The sequence below is a fragment of the Misgurnus anguillicaudatus genome, chromosome 7, assembly GCF_027580225.2.
Source record: "Misgurnus anguillicaudatus chromosome 7, ASM2758022v2, whole genome shotgun sequence".
NCBI lineage: Eukaryota > Metazoa > Chordata > Actinopteri > Cypriniformes > Cobitidae > Misgurnus > Misgurnus anguillicaudatus.
In genome coordinates, this window is record NC_073343.2 from 34,419,925 (window position 1) to 34,438,846 (window position 18,922).

Here is an 18,922-nt window from a genome sequence, read left to right on the forward strand (position 1 = left end):
GTTTGAGGTTGAGTAGGGTATCCCTCGACCGAGGGGCTGTCAAGCACAGCTGTTTATCTTTTTTAGCATTTACAGTATGACCAGACTCTAGAAGCTCAATGAGGTAGTGTTGAATTGTAAGCAAGAAAGTCTTGGCAAACGCAAACAGTCCACATTTTCCAAAATGTTCCATTCTCTTGGCAAAGATGAAAAATCAGTAGAAATTTTTATTTGTCCGAAAGTTAAGGCTGTGTTTTATTATTAGAAATCAGTTTGGGTTTAATGTTAGGATGTTTGTCTTTCTGTCACCAATCAGGAACAAAATTTTGGGTAAATCATAGGTTAATGTTTTTGGGAAGTTGTTTGAGTCTGAATAATTATAATAAAAATATTAATAATTATAAAAAAAGAGTACAATTTGAATTATTGCATTTAAAGTCGTTCACACTGTGAACTCACAAGACTTATGATAGTTAGAGTTTGACACAGATGTGAATCACGCTTTGGGCTGATTCATTGGTATTGTTGATGTTTTTGGCTAGTGTGCAACTTAAAATATTAAAAGTTAGATAATGTAAATTGCATTATGTGCAATGTCAAAAAAAAAGCAAATTATAATGAACATTACTGGTTTTATTGCAAAGTCAGTCATTGCCATCTGTATTTAGTCAAAAGAAGGCCTGTTGAATATATATTTTATGAGGCATTGCGATGCTGATGTGAATACTGCATTGATGCATAAAAAACAAATGATAGATTATTAAACTATTTTTAAAATTGGCTGTTGAAAGTTCTTTAGGATGTAAAGCGCTCAGTCGACACGATTGATATCATGATTTAATTGAATCATTGACATTATGATCGTAATTGAACCGTGAGATCAATAATAATTGTAACTTTGCAAACTGGTATGTGGAACAAATGATTTTTTTTGATGCCACATTTGTCAGGTCAGGAATCTGAGCTGGTAATTAAAATGCATTCTTTGACTCAGACATGATAGCCGAGACGCTTCAGACACAGCGCTATTGTTCTTGAGTGCCTTTGAAGGGTTTGTTCTTGTGATGACCCTCAGTATCTCAGCTGTTAAGGGCCAGTTGGCACATGCCCTGTTTACATAGCAATTTGGTAATTTATGGCTATTGCCTACCAAATGAATGTTGTGATCTATGTTGAAAAGTGATCCTTTACTTAATCCTCATCCTTCAAACTATGTTAATGTCATCAAAATAAACCATTTAAACAGATGTTGTATGATACTCTTTAATGTCGTGTGACAAATCGCTGGAGTTTTCCCATCAGTTATTCTCTTCACTAGCCGTTATAGCAGGAACTAAAACATGAATTACCATCAGCATAATATGATGAAAATTTTAGTGCAACGGGTCGATTACATTACAGATGATGTGTTTAAGCCAATGATCGTTTCAACATCAATGATGACCACAATTTAACATTTACCTCAGGTTTAATATAGACATCCAAAGTCTTTAGCAAATAGGCTTTATGCCCAGCTGCACTACTTCCTAACCTTCAGCCAGCTCCTTGTTTCCTGTCTGCCATTATTGGACAAACTGATTAATCCAGGTGTGTCTGACCTCAGTAGTCACAACAACAATAATCAGACACACCTGGTTAAATCAGTTTGTCCAATAATGGCAGACAGGAAACAAGGAGCTGGCTGAAGTTCAGGAAGTAGTGCAGCTGGGCATAAAGCCTATTGCTTGGTCCTGGCTTAAACATGATGTATTCACAGTAAATTACCTTACGAAAAATAACTTATTAGAATAAGTTGCAATGGTTTGAAGACTGTGGAGGAATGCTAACAGTGGTCAAAAAAACATCCAATGACAGACATCACAGAACAAATGAACTGTGGTAAGGGTGATGAAAGAAGATGTTCAAAGACGGCCATTTTTTCAGTCTTGCGTCCAAAGATAGCCTACGATAGTTTTCTGACAGTGTCAGAAATTCAGCCATGATCAAAGCACAGTGTGTTTGCTGCTACGACCTGCGTACCGGTATTTGTTTACCAGTCGCGCATTCTGATGACGTTGCGCCAACATGTGTCCCAGACGTCACAACCTAAAATTCAAAAGGTGTCATTGTCAAGTCTACATGCTTGTCATATCCAAGTGTAAAACGCTCAGTGTCGCACAGTGTGCTATAGGTTTGCAAAAATCCTGCAGTGTATCCCGGGCTTAAGCCTTTTCTGATGCAAGGTTTCGTTTTAAAATACTAGCTATAGACATTTTATTTCATCAGTACGAGAAAGATAATTATGTGAAGTATCAGAGGGCAATAACATCCATTTTGTTTAATAAAATGTTTACATATTTTTTCAGAGACCTGAGATTCAACAAAATCAAGGATTTACAGCCAGGTTCATTCAGACGATTAAAGAACCTCAATACACTGTAAGTGTTTTTGTGCTTCCATGTCAAACTCAATCACCTTTATTGATTCACTTTCTAATGCTTATTTGATAGCAGATCACATTTGTTCCTTCTCAGATCTTCTGGTCTTTCTAAAGACCAGAAATCTGCTGATCTTCTGCTGGCAGATCTTCTATAGACTGATTACATCCATAATATGTTGCTTGTTATCAGTAATCACTCCATTCAGATATATTGATAGTAAAGTTGATCTAATATTTATTCGAAGCTTCATAGAGTGGAAAAATCCCTGAACATTTCCAGGCACCCATATAGGTTTGTTTGACAGGGATTTTAATGTATAACTATTTCTTTTGATGTCTTATATGTTTTTTTTAATTTCTTTAAGCCTTTTAAATAACAATCATATCAGAAGAATCCCAAGAGGAGCCTTTGAAGATCTGGAAAACCTTAAATATCTGTAAGTTATATGTTATCATCTTCAATCTTCTCACCTTTTGATCTTTAGTCATTTTATCAAGCAGCTTCTTGAGGTCACATCACATCAACACAGATCACATCTTTTTTCACATCAAGTTTACATTCTTTTTCTCAATTAAATTTTTTTTTTTGTAATGAAAAATAAATGTATATGTTGTTCAGACAATGATACATTCTCCATGTGTCTTCATATCAATATTTTTTTAGATCACGACTGACGGTAAATCTTGAGTTTAAATCCTTTTATTTCGTCGTAAGCAACAAGCCAGCATGATGCACATTGTGCATTTTTGAATGATTCACTTTCTGTGTCTGGCATTATTTGGAAAGACAAGAGGCGTAGTCTTTGAGAGAAACTCCCAGACATGTGTGCAATTTAATTGTCTGTGCTGTGAAATTATCTGTCTGCAAGCCTTGACCCAAAAATGCAGACAGAAATCAGATGAAGCTGGAATAGTTTGTCTGTGACACCACTTCCTGTCTTAGTTGGTCACAGGCCAATTACAGAATCTCAAACTTTTGTTGTGGTGAAAAGTGCAAAAGTTTCACACCTGGTTTGTCTTTTACTCTCAGACGGAGTATTAGTTTTCATAAAGTCTGTGATATCTCATAAAGACTGTCCAGGATCTGAAGTTCTCCTGGATAATTTAAAGGGGCTACTCTGGTATTAAGTCTGTTTATAAACATTTTGGAAAAGGTATTTTTTGAATAAATGTTATTCTGCCCTTTTCACATATAGTTTTCTTCCCATGAGCTGTTCCTGATATGCCTGTGTATAATGTTTTATTATTGTGTACATCTCTAATATTTAATATTAAAATACTTCATGCGTATATGGGAAGACAGTGCATGTGTGCAATAATATTATATTCCTGTGGGATGGTGTCGCAGTCCTTAAGGTCACAGCATTAGAGATCAGAGGATCATGTGGTTTATGTGACCATGCGTTTATTCTCACCATCGCACTGTCCCTAGACAGGAAAAGCACAGACTTCACTTCCTGTTTCCCACAGGCTGCACCAGCCGTACAATACGGTTGGTGCAAAGATTTACACTTTACATCATGCAGAGAGTTACTCTAAATTTTTTTTTATATCTGCATATTTTAAAAGTGTTAGTACATGTGGTATATGACAGTATATTTCCTATTGTGTACTAATACCTCTAACTATTTCTTCTTTCAGTTATTTGTACAAGAATGAAATCCAGACAATAGACCGGGAAGCCTTTAAGGGACTCGTCTCTTTAGAACAACTGTAAGTGAACTACGGCCTCATCTCTTTGTTTTGTCCACTTGGTAAATGTATAGCTCAACTAAAAAAAAATTAGTTATGTCCTTCAAATAGGATATGTTTAGCAAAATGTTCAATCTACTTTTTTCATTCAACTAAAGGGGAAGGGAACTGGGGTTCAAATATCACTACAATAATTTATACAGATAATGACATTATGGTGGGTTATACTTAATGTCATTTTATCCATGTCTTCACAAACATAAATTCTCATTCAGAATATGCAAAAAGATGTTTTCTCATCTGCCAGCCAAAAATAATAATTTGCTGTTTCACTTTATAAAAAAACAAAAGTTATTTATTATGACTCAACTTGTATACTTAAATGTTCAGATTTTTTTGTATGAATCCAATATTTGGCTTGATGGTTACATCTGGTGGAAATTTTGTGTCAATAGCCCACTACTCAAAATCCCCTTATTGATAAAAATGCTGATGTGTCAAATACTTATTTTCCCTGCTGTAGATTATTCAGCTTTTAAAACATTGGTTCATCTTGGTTTATGGACAAACGATATGCTAGAAATAAAATAACTACATTTTACAACCATCTCAAGTCTATCAGCCTATAACTTAGAAAGACTTTTACGGTTTTTGAGGCAAACTGGCTCCGATGTTGTTCACTAGATTAATAATAACTGAATTATTTACAGTGAAGCAGGCATAAAAAATATTTACGCCTATTTTCTGCACATTTTATTAGGAGATTGTAATATAGGTATAATCTAAATGGATAGCCATTGTAGTGTTATGAGTACGACTTTTGTCTTTTTTTCACAGATACCTGCACTTCAACAACATTGAATCATTGGAGGCAGAGTCTTTCTCTCATCTTCCCAAGCTTGAGCGTTTGTAAGTCTCTCAAAATTAAAATTAATTGCTCTGATCCCTTCAGGTTTTAACTTGTTAGGGTGTGTTAGTCTTTGTTTTGAGGAATAATGATATTCTTCATTTTAAGAAGGATTGAATTTTTTTTACGTTATTTTTTTATGTTAGTTACTGTGTTGTCAGCTAATGGTTTTACAGTGAAAGATGAATCAAGCAGATTGGGTGTAAATTAGGCCCTGTCCACACGTACACAGGTATTTTTCAAAACTGTAAAAAAATTTATGCAGTTTGGGCGTTCGTCCACATGCAAACATAGTATCAGCCGACTGAAACCGAACTTTTATAAAAACTCCTGCCAGGGTGAAGATTTTTAGCTTCTGATAAGCCATATAACCAGTGATCTATTAATGCACCGTACAACATTGCTGGTCATATGTTGTGTTTTGGATGCTGGTCTCTCTATAACAAGTTTCTTACCTATCCTGATCCTGTGTTGGGTCATTTATTGTTGGTAAACAAGCTTTGCTGATCTGTTGTAGTACAACATCAAACCCCAATAACCAGCTGGTGGCTGCTGAATTGTGTCACTGAACATTAATGTCCATTGAAATGGCTGCTTCAAGTTATTAAGTTGCAGAATGACGGCAGTTTTGGGTGTAGAATATTTACATGTTTTGTGATATTTAAATAATGCATCCCAACTATCAGAGCAGAAAACATCACTACGCAACATTCACAAGGAACACCATGCAAAATAAAACTTGAAACCAGTCTGTGTTGCGCAATCAAGTTCACTTGCAAAATGTATTTTCCATCTCTGCCTCTCTCCTTCTTCTTGGCCCTCTGTTCAAATGTTTGGCGATTGTGGCGCTGAATGCCTTCGAAAATTCACCCACACACATTCTGATGTCTTTTAAAGACGAACAGCCACTTTTGCATAACCGTGCTTAGTGCTGGATTTTAAAGAAGATTAAACTAAGATCTATGGACAACATTTGCATCCTGCGAATAATACAGCATTGCAAATAAATGTTTTGAATCAATTACACTGTTCAAAAAGTACAGGAATAAGCACTTAAACATTGCACACTTGTTTGCATGTAACGTTTGCATTGTATTTGCACATAAATGCCAAGAACAGACATAACTATTCATAACTATTCTGAAAAGTTTTTTAGTAAATAATTCATGCAAGTTTAAAAATGTGTGTTCATATTTCTGCAATTGGCCTTTAGTACAGTCACTTCCTTAGAAACATGTTTGCTTTTCTGTAAACATGTTTCTCGTTTGTTTACAGATGCTGTTGATGAAGTGTAGCTAGTATTTCATTCAGAAAGTCTATCATAAGAGAGAGGAGTGCATTAAAACCCAGTGGGTGATGATGAAGAGAACTGCATGTGGATGCTGTTTAATGAACGAGAACATTCCTGATGTTTATTGGAGTAGTTGTGGTCAGTTGTGCATTGCATGAGAAAGTGACACTGATAGAAAAGAGGAACATCCCTGTGGACCTTCTTCAGGATATATAGACACACTGGCAGGAACGTCATAGATTAATATGATTAAAATCACTTCAAGGGCCCTTTTCCTGTAGCCAGAATCAGGCATGAATGTCATAGCCAAATGCTTACGTAATCTCCCTCATTAAACGTCTCTGTTCTCCAGAGGCACTGCCAGAAAGAGTCACAATGGCTTTGAGAAAATACCAAGTACAAAAACATGATATTAAATCAAATCCAAAGAATTTAAATGAGGTCACAGGCTAGTGTATTTACTAAAAATGAAAAGAAAAAACAGACTTTTACATTTCCTTAAGAAAATGTAATCCATCATTTAGTGCTACTTAATGTCATATTTTGCTTGTTTTACCAAATTGCCTTTTGGTCACTTGGTAATGTAATAAAAAAAAATTATTTTCCTCATCAAAATATCAGATTTTAAAATGACAGAAAGTCACATGTGTCAGCCAGAAAAAGACAAAAAGAAGCAAATTTGTCCATGAAAGCAGGGCATTCATGTCACCTCATTTCTGACCCTAAAGAAAAACAAAAGATTGTTATAATCTTTCATTTTGGCTTATTAAATCTTAAATGAAAATTAACGAAAATTTTAACTTGACAGGTGGTAATTTTGGGAGATATAGAAAGGAAGTTTTTTCTGTGAAGTCTGCAGATGATCGTTATGTTCATCATTAGGCTAATTGTCACTATGAAACGCACGCAGGTATATATATATATATAAGTAATATATAATAAATTAAAACTATCTAGTAGCATCAACTGTAGAAACATCCGGCACGTTTTTACTAAAAGAGAAAAGACTGATGAATCGGTAAAGTCAAGATATTTAATTAACAATAAAATTATTTCCATGTAGCAACTTGTTAGAAAAACCCCTCATTTATAGACACTATCACGAAAAGTCACGAGTGGGGTATTACAGGTGTGTTTTATGCATAGACTGTAAAAAATTTGACGTAGTGTCCGTGACGTCACCCATAGGTTTATGAAGAGCTTTTTGAAGCCAATTGTTGGCGGGGCCTGCCGTCGCCATCTTAGCATCGCGTCACTCATGGATAACCAAAAATGGGTAAAGAGAGGCTGGACGTGGGTGAAGCCGAGGTGGCTGGTGGCTGAAACCACAGCCGCCTAGCTCAACAGTAGTGACAGCAGTGGCAGTTCAGTCACTCAAGTGGCCACGCCCTTAATTATGCAGTACTTTAAGACTTAATATAATTTAAACAAATGAGTTCTTAAAAAATTCACCCTCTTACAGTTGTCATAAGGAGGAAAAATAGCTATATCCTCCTAAGACCGGAGCTTTGGTTTGTCTTTTTTCCGTTTTTTTCCAGCTGTTTTGGGGTTAGGTAGAAACCAATAAATATAAAACCAAATATTTTTCATTTAACATGAAGCAGTGTAATTGTCCACGTTTGTGTACAACAGGTTCCAGTTACACAGAATTAAGTATTATGGTGCAAACAACAAACAAATGGGATCGTGGACATCCAGGTCTTAGGAGGTTAAAGACCAAAAAAAAAATTTTTGTACCAGGCTGTAAACATATTATTTTCTGCTGTAAAGTTGGGCATTTTAACATGGGGGGGTCTATGGGAATTGAATCCCTTTTGGAGCCTCTAGCGGCCCGTCGAAGTCACTTCCGTATTGGCTTCGTCAGAGAGATTGGAGGGTTGCCCCTCAGTTTTATGTCATAGAATAAAACATGAAAATACATTGGGGTTATGTTAATCCAAGATCTTGGGTTTAAGCAAAAACATTGACTTTGTACTATGGAACTGGAAGTACTAAAATGCTAACTCGCTTCTGTGCTTTTCCTACAAAAATATATCATCCCGCAGCCCTTATTTTAGTGTCTTACTGCTCGTCAGCTGGCAATCACCTAAGTCAAATGCAGTCACCTGTACCTGTTAACTAAAGCAAACATGATGAAACAATTAAAACACATTTTTTAAAAAAATTGTACATTCTAGGTCAGCTTTTTAGTCAGTGAAAGTCGGGGAAAAGTCATGGAATTTGAAATCTGGCTTAGGCTGGGAACCCTGGCAGTAGTGATAAAGAAATTACTATACATGTGTTTTCTTCTGTCAGTGCTCTTGTCATGCAAGATTAATCTGTGTATTTCTTATTGATGTCTGTTGCAGATTTTTGCACAACAACAGAATAACTCACTTGACTTTAGGAACGTTCTCCAATTTGCAGTCCATGAAGAGACTGTAAGTATTCATATGAATCATTACTCCATCTAAAAGATATATTAATGACTGTTTATTGACAGCTTGATGAAGTATCTGTTTCCTCAATCTGCCTTCATTGGTATAAAAGAGTTTGTAAAAGTTGGGTGCTTAAAAGTTATACCCAGAAGTCAATAATTCATTTTTTTCACTCACAATTTTTATCCTTAATTGTTTTTAATTGTATTATTGTGCCATACCATTGACAAAGATTTAATTTTCATATACTGCAGTGCTTCGCACAGATCTGAAATATACTTGTGGTGGTAGTGTGTGGGAAAATCAGTTATTACCCACCAACAAAAAAAGCTTTACTACTTATGACAAACATTCAGTATGTGTGACCTAAAACAGAATTGCTTAATCCGTCATTGAAAATGGTTATAGTTGTTTACAGATCAATAACATGAAGATTGACAGCGCTTATATGTGTGTTTGTGGGTGTTTTTAGGCGTCTGGACTCAAACACGCTGAACTGTGACTGTGAGTTGCTGTGGTTGGCCGATCTGTTAAAGCAGTACGCAGAGTCCGGTAACGCTCAGGCCGCAGCTACGTGCGACTTTCCCAGCCGCTTGCAAGGACGCTCGGTCGCAACTCTTACTGCAGTGGAGCTTAGCTGTGGTGAGACCATTCGCACTCATAAACACACCTCACTCACTAATGTACACAAATCAAAACCCATATAGTCGAGTGTAAATATTTAGAACGGTCACCACATCCACAGCAATGGCTCAGTCGGACCTGTCTGAACGTCTTTGTGCATGTAGTCATCACGTAATATCTAACAGATGCCGAATGGAGTGAATTCCCAGATGTGGTTGTTCGTATGTTACACCTCCTCTTTGTTCAAGCTGTGGGTCAAACAGGATCATTTTCGTTTTAAGAATTTGTGGAACAAATACAGGTGCTTGGCTTTTGTGACGTCTGTGTTAAAAGATAAACCCCAGATTGACGTCTGGGTGAATCACCAGTTCAGTGATTCTGAATCAAGTTCTAAGTTACATTCAGTAATGGCGCTTTTCCATTGCATGGTACCCCACAGTTTGGGTCGGGTCAGCTTACATTTGGGGGCTTTTCCACTGGGTCAGGGTTCCCACGGGGCCTCGAAATCCTTGAAAGTTTGTAAAATGGGGGAAATAATTCAAGGCCCTGGGAAGTTTTTGAAAATATACATACATAGATACAGCTCATTGAAAGTGCTTTAATCTATTTTATGCTAGAAGTTTTCTGGAAAAAATCCATATTATTCTCTGTGTAGTGTAGTATAATATCATAACAATTCTAGACTTTTTAAGCACACATTGTAAACTGTTGGCTTTAAATGCTTATATCTTCTGTATGCGAATGTTGATTCATACCAAAATGCTTTTTTGCATAGTTGTGTTTGATAAATGAAAACTTCTGGGGTTACGTATGTAAATGTTGTTCCCAGAGAAGGGAACGAGACGCTGCGTCTCCCTTGTCATACTTCCTGCATCCCTGTAATGCCGTCTTTGGCAATATTTCAGATAGCGATATACTTCCTGATTCCCGCGTCACCCTGTCTTTGACGTTAAGCCTCACCATTGGTTGAATTTTATACACATTCAGACGCACTTACCCCTGGAAGTGTCCCGCAGTGACGCAGCGCGAGTTCCCTCGAAAGGGAACTGTAGCAATGTATCCTAAAAGTTAACACGATGTAACCTTGATCTCACTTGAAATGTGTCCCCACATTTAGTCATTGAATTTGAGGGTATTGGACTTGGAAAGTCCTTGAAAGGTCCTTGAATTTGAAGTTAACTAAGATGTGGGTGCAGTACGTAGTACCCAATACATTTTTTAGTACCACTTCGGTCGGGGTTCCAAGCGAGCCGAGCTGATACCAAAACGTGACGGAAAAACACTGTAGATCACTGATTGGTCTGAGAGAATTGTCACTACCAGCGTCATCACTATAATGTTAATTTTAGCTTTACCTTCATGCTAGCTTGTGCTGTCTCGAGCAAACATGTTGTCATCTGTGCTTTGCTGTAAGTTCCCAAACTCCCTTTAAGCGACGAAAAGCATCCACAGGTTGAGAATCAGGAACACCATGCCAGTTTTTTTCCAGAATTGCATATATATGCACGTCCGCATATATATGCTTAAATCAACTTAAATTAGGCTCAGAGGAGTGCATTGACTGATAGGTGTTTGTACAGAAACTGTAATGTGAGACAGAGGTAGTGATAAACGCAATGTGAAAACATCTATTTGTGGTGGTCAATTTTAATTTTGTGGCAGACTGAGAAATGAATGTATGGGAATCTACAACGAGGCTCTCACTTGTATGATGTCACAGCAGTAGGCAGCGCAAATATAACGACACGCCTATAATCCCTCCCACTTTGAAGTGTACTAAACTCAATTGAATAGCTAACCAAGCCAAAGTGAAGTGAGCTGACCTAATCTAAACCGTGGGGTACTATGCAATGGAAAAGCGCCATGAGAGATTTTTAAACAAACTTTCCAAACAAATGCTTTCACTGTCTACATGTTTAACTTTAAGATTGAGCAGTCTCTACATTCTTGCGGATCTTAGACCGCTGCTGTGATTTTGGTGATGGACTTGCTCAGGCTTGTCGCAGTAATCAGACGGCCCTATTGGCCCTGCAGAAGAAAGAGTCTGACAGAGTACGGCTCTCCCACCCCCTCTATACATAAAACACAGCACACGTAGGCCTTGGGCACTTGTCAAAACACAGCAGCACCAGCCAGCCCGACTGTCACACACTAAATGCAGAATTAAAGGGGTATTCAACCATCATGTAAAGTTCTGTGATTTGCTCACATCTACGTCATGTTAATTGTCTTTGAATGATGTTTGGCTGAATGTCCAAGAGATCTTTTTTTCATGCAATAGAAATAAATGGGGACACTGATCGTTAAGCTCCAAAAAAGGGTAATATACAGAAAACCTGAGGACTTTTGATATAATATTAGTGATACAGAGTACCGCAGGGATGACGTATCAGGGCTCAACATAAAGGACTGCCCGGTGGCTCGGGGACAGTGTGAGAGATGCCCGCGCCAGTAAACAGTATTGTCACTCGCCCTCAGTAACTAAAATATATTTTCTGCCTGTGGCCGTGTGTCTTTATGTAAAGGGAAAAGGTAGAGGAAGGAGAGAGGTGGATGGAGAAGATAATAAACAAATACATAAATTTGTTAGATAAATAAGAAAGAGCAAAACAATAATAATAATAATAATATTAATACTAGTTTAAATAGCCAAAATAGACAATTAGTAACTAGATAGGTGAATGAGGAGAGTATAAAGCTATGTGTAGACTGCAATGTGTAATAATAATAATAAATATAGCTGCAAGCAGCAATTACCGGGGTCAAGCCAAAAAGGGCATAGAAGAAAGTAAAGTTGAGTTCAGATGAGCAGTTTGAAGAATCTAGGGAAATCTCTTGATTTCAGACAAAATATTATCAGCAAAAAAGCTGTGTTCTCAGTCAGTGAAATCTCTCCCTCTCATCTCGAGGAGCACTGACAACTAGAACACTGAAGGAAATGTGAGTGGTGCTTGCAGTGGCAATTCTCAGCTCACAAAATGTTACAGTGGTGTTAATGAGTCAAAAGAGCCCACCCCAATGTCTACGATGTTCTGATGCAGAGATATAGCTCTTGTAAAAATGGTTGATAAGGTATCCTAATTGGTTGCTAGGGAGTTAATTGGCATGCACCAATGATTATACTCCAAGGCATGAAAGGAATAATCCATGATGACTCAAGATTTTAGATGTACTGTTGGAGTAGTTTTAGGCCAAAATACCATATTTCTATCTCAAAACTACTAGGTGGCGCAATGACAAAATTGTGCATGCAACTTCAGGTCATAACTGTGTTACATCTAGCTACTGTAGTTTCATGACTATACACTTTAGCTTAGTGAAGAAACAGTTGTATGACCATAGGGTTGCTTGATATCAAGGGTTTTGTTCAATTATAAGGCCAACTAGTGGTGCAAGCATACACATTTTTTTGTGAAGCCTCAGACTGTGGTCGTACATCAGTGTATCAAATCTGGTGAAAAAATCTCTTTTCGTTGTGAAGTTATAACCATTAATGTGTAAAAACCACAAAATTTAAAGGTAGTTTTTCGTTTTTTGCAATTTTCGGCCATTTCTGATGAAAATTTTAATATAACACCAATAGAACTTTTTGTTCAAAAGATAATGTAATGTTCTTCTATGGTGTTTTCGAGTCGATCAGAATAATGTCGCGGAGTTATTTGCGCGTGTTTGTTAAGTACTTTTTGTGCTGTCCAGGGTTAACCATAAGGCGAATTCTGGCATGTTTGGTATCGTTGGACTCGGCAACTATTCAGGACTCCAAAAAATCAAGCCCCATGAAAATACGTTTATCGCAGCCAAAGTTGTAAGCATGTACAACATTCGTCTGCATGCCCCCTCAGATGCTGACTGCCATTACAACTGCCAAGTGTGGCGTCAATAGACATAAGATTGGCGAAGATACAGACTAAAACCTGTTTTTTGCGCTCTACGTAAAATTTGTTGATGCGCTATACGACAACGGATTGGTGTATCAAAATTCTTTTAATAAAGCAAAAGCTCTAGGACGAGTTCGCAAAAGTAGGTTTTACAAATAATTCAAAATGGTGGAAAATTTTTCATGACGGAAAATGACGTCATAGGGTCCATTAGAATCGTCTTGATCCAAGGAATCAGAGGAAACTTCTACGACTTACGGGTCAGAAGTTATAAGCAATTATAGTCAATAAATAAATTATATAAATTATTATATAGTTGGGAGAGATTCAGCCGTCTAGTATACTGAAATATTGTAGCAATGGGTTCCAGATGTGGGTGAATGAGGGCGTAGGTTTTTTTTAATGGTGGATGTAGTTTTTTCTAATATAGTGTATTCTATAAGGGTATTTTTCCAATGGTTAATATGTAAACAATTTTTAGATTTCCAATTTATTAAAATGATTTTCTTAGCGATAGTTAGAGAAATAAGAAGTGTATTTTTATATTTGGTTGGAAAGTTATCGATTTCTGTACTATTGCCAAGTAAACAGTGATGGAGACTTTTACATCCCAAAATAATAAAGAGTTTCTTAGTGACAGATATCCAAAATGAGGTTGACAGAACCATGTGGCATGAAAATAGTCATCTATGCTTCCCGATGTGCACTGTGAAAACCTCAATTTCGACCAAAATCGACATTTATACTTTCGTTTGCCTTTAGCTCAAAATAAAACCGTGTGCATTCCGACTCATTTTGCCAGCACGGGTCACGTATGGTGTTTTAGTCACTCTTGAATATAAAGTAGCAGCATCATATTCTGACAAATCTTTCATTTAAAAAATCTGTATGGGTTTAATTACATGATGAAATATACAGATTTCAGATGCATAAATGTAGTGTAAACTATGCCCATGTTGGCCTCATACACTTTAAGTTTTGCCAATGTAAACAGGTTTGTGCCAGATGGTTCAGGAACATGTTTTTACCATGTGCACATTGCTGTTGAAGGGTCATATTTGGGGTTTGAAACAGCCTTCATGACAATATACACAATCAGCTCGTGTCTGGCTCTTAACCAAGATAAGCAGGCGAGTTTGCAGAGGAAGTGAGACAAGAGGAGAATGTCAAATGTTATGTGCACAGAGCGCCACTACATACAGTATAAGCCCTTCAATGCTTTGACTCTAAAAAGCTTTCACATACCAAACCCGTCTCTTTTTTTCTATTCCTGTCCACTTTTATCTGATTTCTTCTGGACGTCTGGAGCAGAAGTGCCTCGGATCACATCTGAGCCTCAGGATGTTGACGTAACCTCTGGGAATACTGTGTACTTCACCTGCAGGGCAGAGGGCAACCCTAAACCACAGATCATCTGGCTCAGAAACAAGTACGCCTTTATTCTTCTGTTTACACGTTTAAAGGAATAATTTACCCAAAAATGAAAATTCTGTCATATTCTTACCCTTGTGCTGTTCCAAACTCTTACTTCCATGTAACACGAAAGATGAAATATTTCAGTGTGCTCTTTCATCATAGTGGCAGGGTTCCATGGAATTTTTAAAGGTCTATTCCAGACAAATAAAAGTCAGGGATTTTTTGTCCAAGTCATGGAATATCAGGATTTTTTATTTTTGTTGCTTTAAATGTTTAAATGTTTTATCAAATACAATCTGCTTGTTAAGTTGCAGCGTAAGGAATGTCGTTTCCGAGTCAAGGGCTCCACTGATTTCAAGTGGCGCTCCAATCTAAACAGCCATTTATTGGGATTGTTTACTCATTTCAGGCATTTAAGCTAATTTTTATTTTTGAATTTTGAACAGTTGGCTTATAGTGGAAACCCTGTAGCGACTGCAACTGTTGTCATAAGTCTCATGGGTGTATTTGTCGCAATAGCCAACAATACATTGTATGGGTCAAAATGATTTTTCATGCAAAAAATTTCAAATATATATAAAAAAATAATTTATCATTAGTAATACAGTATGTGTTACTAAGGACTTTATTTGGACAACTTTAAAGGCGATTTTCTGAATAGTTAGATTTTTTTGCACCCTCAGATTCCAGATTTTCAAATAGTTGTATCTCGGCCAAATATTGTCCAATCTTAACAAACCATACATCAATGGAAAGCTAATTTATTCAACTTTCAGATGATAAACATAAACCTCAATTTCAAAAATTTGAACCTTATGGCTGGTTTTGTGGTCCATGGTCACAAATAAAGTTACGTTTCAAGGGAACTACACGCTGTGTCAGAGAGCTGACACTTTGCGCACGCCTACAGCGTGATGCCGTCTGAGTGTATATCAAATTCGACGAATGGTTGGGTGTGACGTCATAGGGGAAGCCAGAGAGCATGAAATGGATGAAAAGGAATGCCCACTTTATCTGGCATATGCCGAAGCGGGGGTACAGGCACGCTTGAATTATGACGAAGGAGACGCAGCGTCTCATTCCCTTATCAGGTAACAGAGGTTACATACGTAACCTGAGACATCACCAATGCTGCATTTCAAGACTTCTTAAAGCAAAAAAAAAGTGAAATTTCAGTGGTTATTTGTTGTAACTCTTCTACAAACTAAGTTTTGATGTATATGGTACATCAAGATGAACCTTCCCTTGTGTTATTAATAACAAATCTGGTGCAAATCATTCTGGCACTGTATTTAATTTAAATGACATTTAAAGAATTAAATGCAAGAGGTTTAGAACAGTGTAAGGGGGAGTAAAGTATGACCGAATTCAACCCTTTAATTAATTGGTTTTAATGTTAGATTTTGTTTGGTATGTGTTTAAACGAAATCTTTTTATCAGCAATGCTCTGAACATGAGGGACGACTCTCGTCTGAATCTTCTTGAAGATGGAACCCTGATGATTCAGGACACCCGCGAGACGGATCAGGGCGTGTATCAGTGCATGGCCAAAAATGTGGCCGGAGAGGTGAAGACCTCTGAGGTCACCTTACGATACTTCAGATCACCATGTGAGTTTGATGGGACCAAAAATAAAAATTGTGTCATCCCAAAAATTTCTTTTTTCTATGGTACACAGGAGCCTGTTTCCATAATATGACAGTTCATAATAACCATGAAACCTTTCAACCTTTAAAAAACAAAAATAATACTATCATAAAGTACTCAATATAACTTATGTGCTGTAAAAAAAAAATATTTTCCCTATGGATGTTAGAACGCCAAGTGTGAATAAATAATAATAGTGGGTAAAGTGAACCATTCATTCATTCAGTAATATTGCAGTAAAACTTTTACTGTACAATCTTTTTGTTGTTGTCCATCAAAAGTCATAATCTGAGTTGAAACCCCAAAAATATGAGGTGAAAGTATTTGCCCGAAGGCTGAAACATGCTAAGGCGTTAACAAATAGCTCACAAATTTGGGTATTTTATGTCAAATCATGTTGTCTTTTACTCAGCAATCTGTTTTGAAGCCTTACTGACAGAAGCTTTTATACATCCAGCTCGTCCCAGTTTTGTGATCCAGCCGCAGAACACCGAGGTTCTGGTGGGCGAGAGCGTGACCCTGGAGTGCAGTGCCACGGGTCAGCCACAGCCTCGTATTACCTGGACTAAAGGAGACCAAACGGCCCTGCCGGTGGATACTCGCATCAACATCACACCTTCTGGAGGTCTCTACATTCAGAATGTCAATCAAGCTGATGGAGGACAGTACACCTGCTTCGCAAGCAACAATATTGATACCATCCGTGCCAATGCTAATATTATAGTACAAGGTAACTGATTCACTATTTACAGTTCAAACAATTACAAATTATTTATTTTATTGGTGTATATTTACTTTAAAATTCTCTCACCAGCTCGCCCTCAGTTCACGGTGACTCCTCAGGATCAGTCAGTGTTGGAAGGTCACACAGTCGATTTTCACTGCGAAGCTAGTGGTTACCCCCAACCGGTCATAGCGTGGACGCGTGGCGGTATGATTGTCTCTTTCACTTCTCAACTGTCTACCCAAGTCTTAAATATAAGTACTTGTTGAGTATTTGTTGAAATGATTGCACAGATGCGGTCAAAAATGTTTAACTTTACTGAACCCAGACCAAGGACACATTCAAAGATCATTACTATCAGTCAGTGTGTCATCTGTTTGCGTTTTGTTTTCAATTGTGGGGAAATAACTGAACGTCTCGTTCTTCCACCATAGGCAGCTCTCTGCCCAATGACAGAAGACACGTTATCCTTTCGACGGGCAGCTTGCGAATCAGCCGTGTGGCTCTTCATGACCAAGGCCAGTACGAATGCCAAGCGGTCAGTCCTGTTGGCACTGCCAGGGCAGCTGTTCAGCTGAACATCCTTCAGTCCGGTGAGAACAATATCACTAGATGGTTTATTTTTAAGTACTGGTAGTTCTTTTATTAAAGGGACAGTAAGTAGGGTTTTAAGTGTTTTATTAATCAAAATCAATGTCTTTATTCATAAATATGTCCTCGTTGGTGTCAAATGATCTCTGTCAGTGATCTGACTTTTCTTTGTAAGCTTATAATTTCTTCTCTTTACTTACATTAAACGGGTAAGTCCAAGGAGGCTTCCATGTCGTTTCGCCTAATTGATAAACTATAATAGCAGAGAGGGACAAAAAGCACTAGCCTACCAACGCGTTTTCATTCAGAACACGTGAAGCAGCTGAAACGGACAAGGACATCAGTGAGTACATAACGGCTACCGTAGTTGCAACACGCATTTAGAAAAGCGAGGCGCTAGAGAGCACTATTCTTTTGAATGCAAAATACAATTTCACCACTAGATGGGGGTAAATTCTACTTATTGTCCCTTTAAATATGATTATTAGATTGTTTACAAATTGATAAGTCTGGTATATAATATTAAAGTATAAAAGTTCATCTAAATATAAGGAGCTAAGATTCAAAGGTTGCTAAATGCCACCACTGTCAAAAATGATATTAACCGAATGCTTTCGGCACAAATTGCAGGGTTCCCATGAGTCCTTGAAATCCTTGAAAGTTTGGAAATCTGGGGGGAAAAATTCAAGGCCCTGGGAAGTTTTTGAACATATACATACATAGATATAGGTCATTGAAAGTGCTTGAATCTATTTTATGCAAGAAGTTTTCTTGAAAAAAATCCATATTATTTCCTGTGTAGTGTAGGATAATATCATAAAAGTTCTACACTTTTTAAGCACACGTGCTAAACTGTTCGCTTTAAATGCACATATCTTCTATATGCGAATGTTGATTCATACCAAAATGCTTTTTTGCATAGTTGTGTTTGACACATGAAAACGTCTCGGGTTATGTATGTAACTGTTGTTCCCTGAGAAGGGAACGAGACGCTGCATCTCTCTTGCCATACTTCATGGTCCGTGTAACGCCGTCTTTGGCAATATTTCAGATAGTGATATTCTTCCTGACTCCCGCGTCACCCTGTCTTTGTCATTAAGCCTGATCATTGGTTGAATTTGATATACACATTCAGGCACACTTACCCCTGGAGGCGTCCCCAAAGTGTCACCGCAGGGATGCAGCGCGAGTTCCCCCAAAAGGGGGGAACTGTTACATTGTATCTTTAAAGGTAACACGATATAACCTTGCTCTCACTTGAAATGTGTCCCCACATTAGTCCTTGAATTTAAGGGTATTGGACCTGGAAAGTTAAACATCTTTTATAAACATGCGTT

The 18,922-nt window shown here is 37.4% G+C and overlaps 1 protein-coding gene across 2 annotated transcripts in view; it reads left to right on the forward strand.

Moving 5' to 3' along the window:
* pxdn (peroxidasin) overlaps nt 1-18,922 on the forward strand; it is a 46,718-nt gene that overhangs the window by 10,336 nt on the left and 17,460 nt on the right. For both annotated transcript variants that reach the window (XM_055171876.2, XM_073869781.1), the window contains exons 2-12: nt 2,325-2,396; nt 2,764-2,835; nt 4,040-4,111; nt 4,928-4,999; nt 8,637-8,708; nt 9,178-9,347; nt 14,519-14,636; nt 16,064-16,233; nt 16,728-17,000; nt 17,085-17,201; nt 17,429-17,587. In XM_055171876.2, the coding sequence (XP_055027851.2) occupies nt 2,325-2,396; nt 2,764-2,835; nt 4,040-4,111; nt 4,928-4,999; nt 8,637-8,708; nt 9,178-9,347; nt 14,519-14,636; nt 16,064-16,233; nt 16,728-17,000; nt 17,085-17,201; nt 17,429-17,587 (1,367 nt within the window). The remainder of the gene's footprint in view (nt 1-2,324; nt 2,397-2,763; nt 2,836-4,039; nt 4,112-4,927; nt 5,000-8,636; nt 8,709-9,177; nt 9,348-14,518; nt 14,637-16,063; nt 16,234-16,727; nt 17,001-17,084; nt 17,202-17,428; nt 17,588-18,922) is intronic.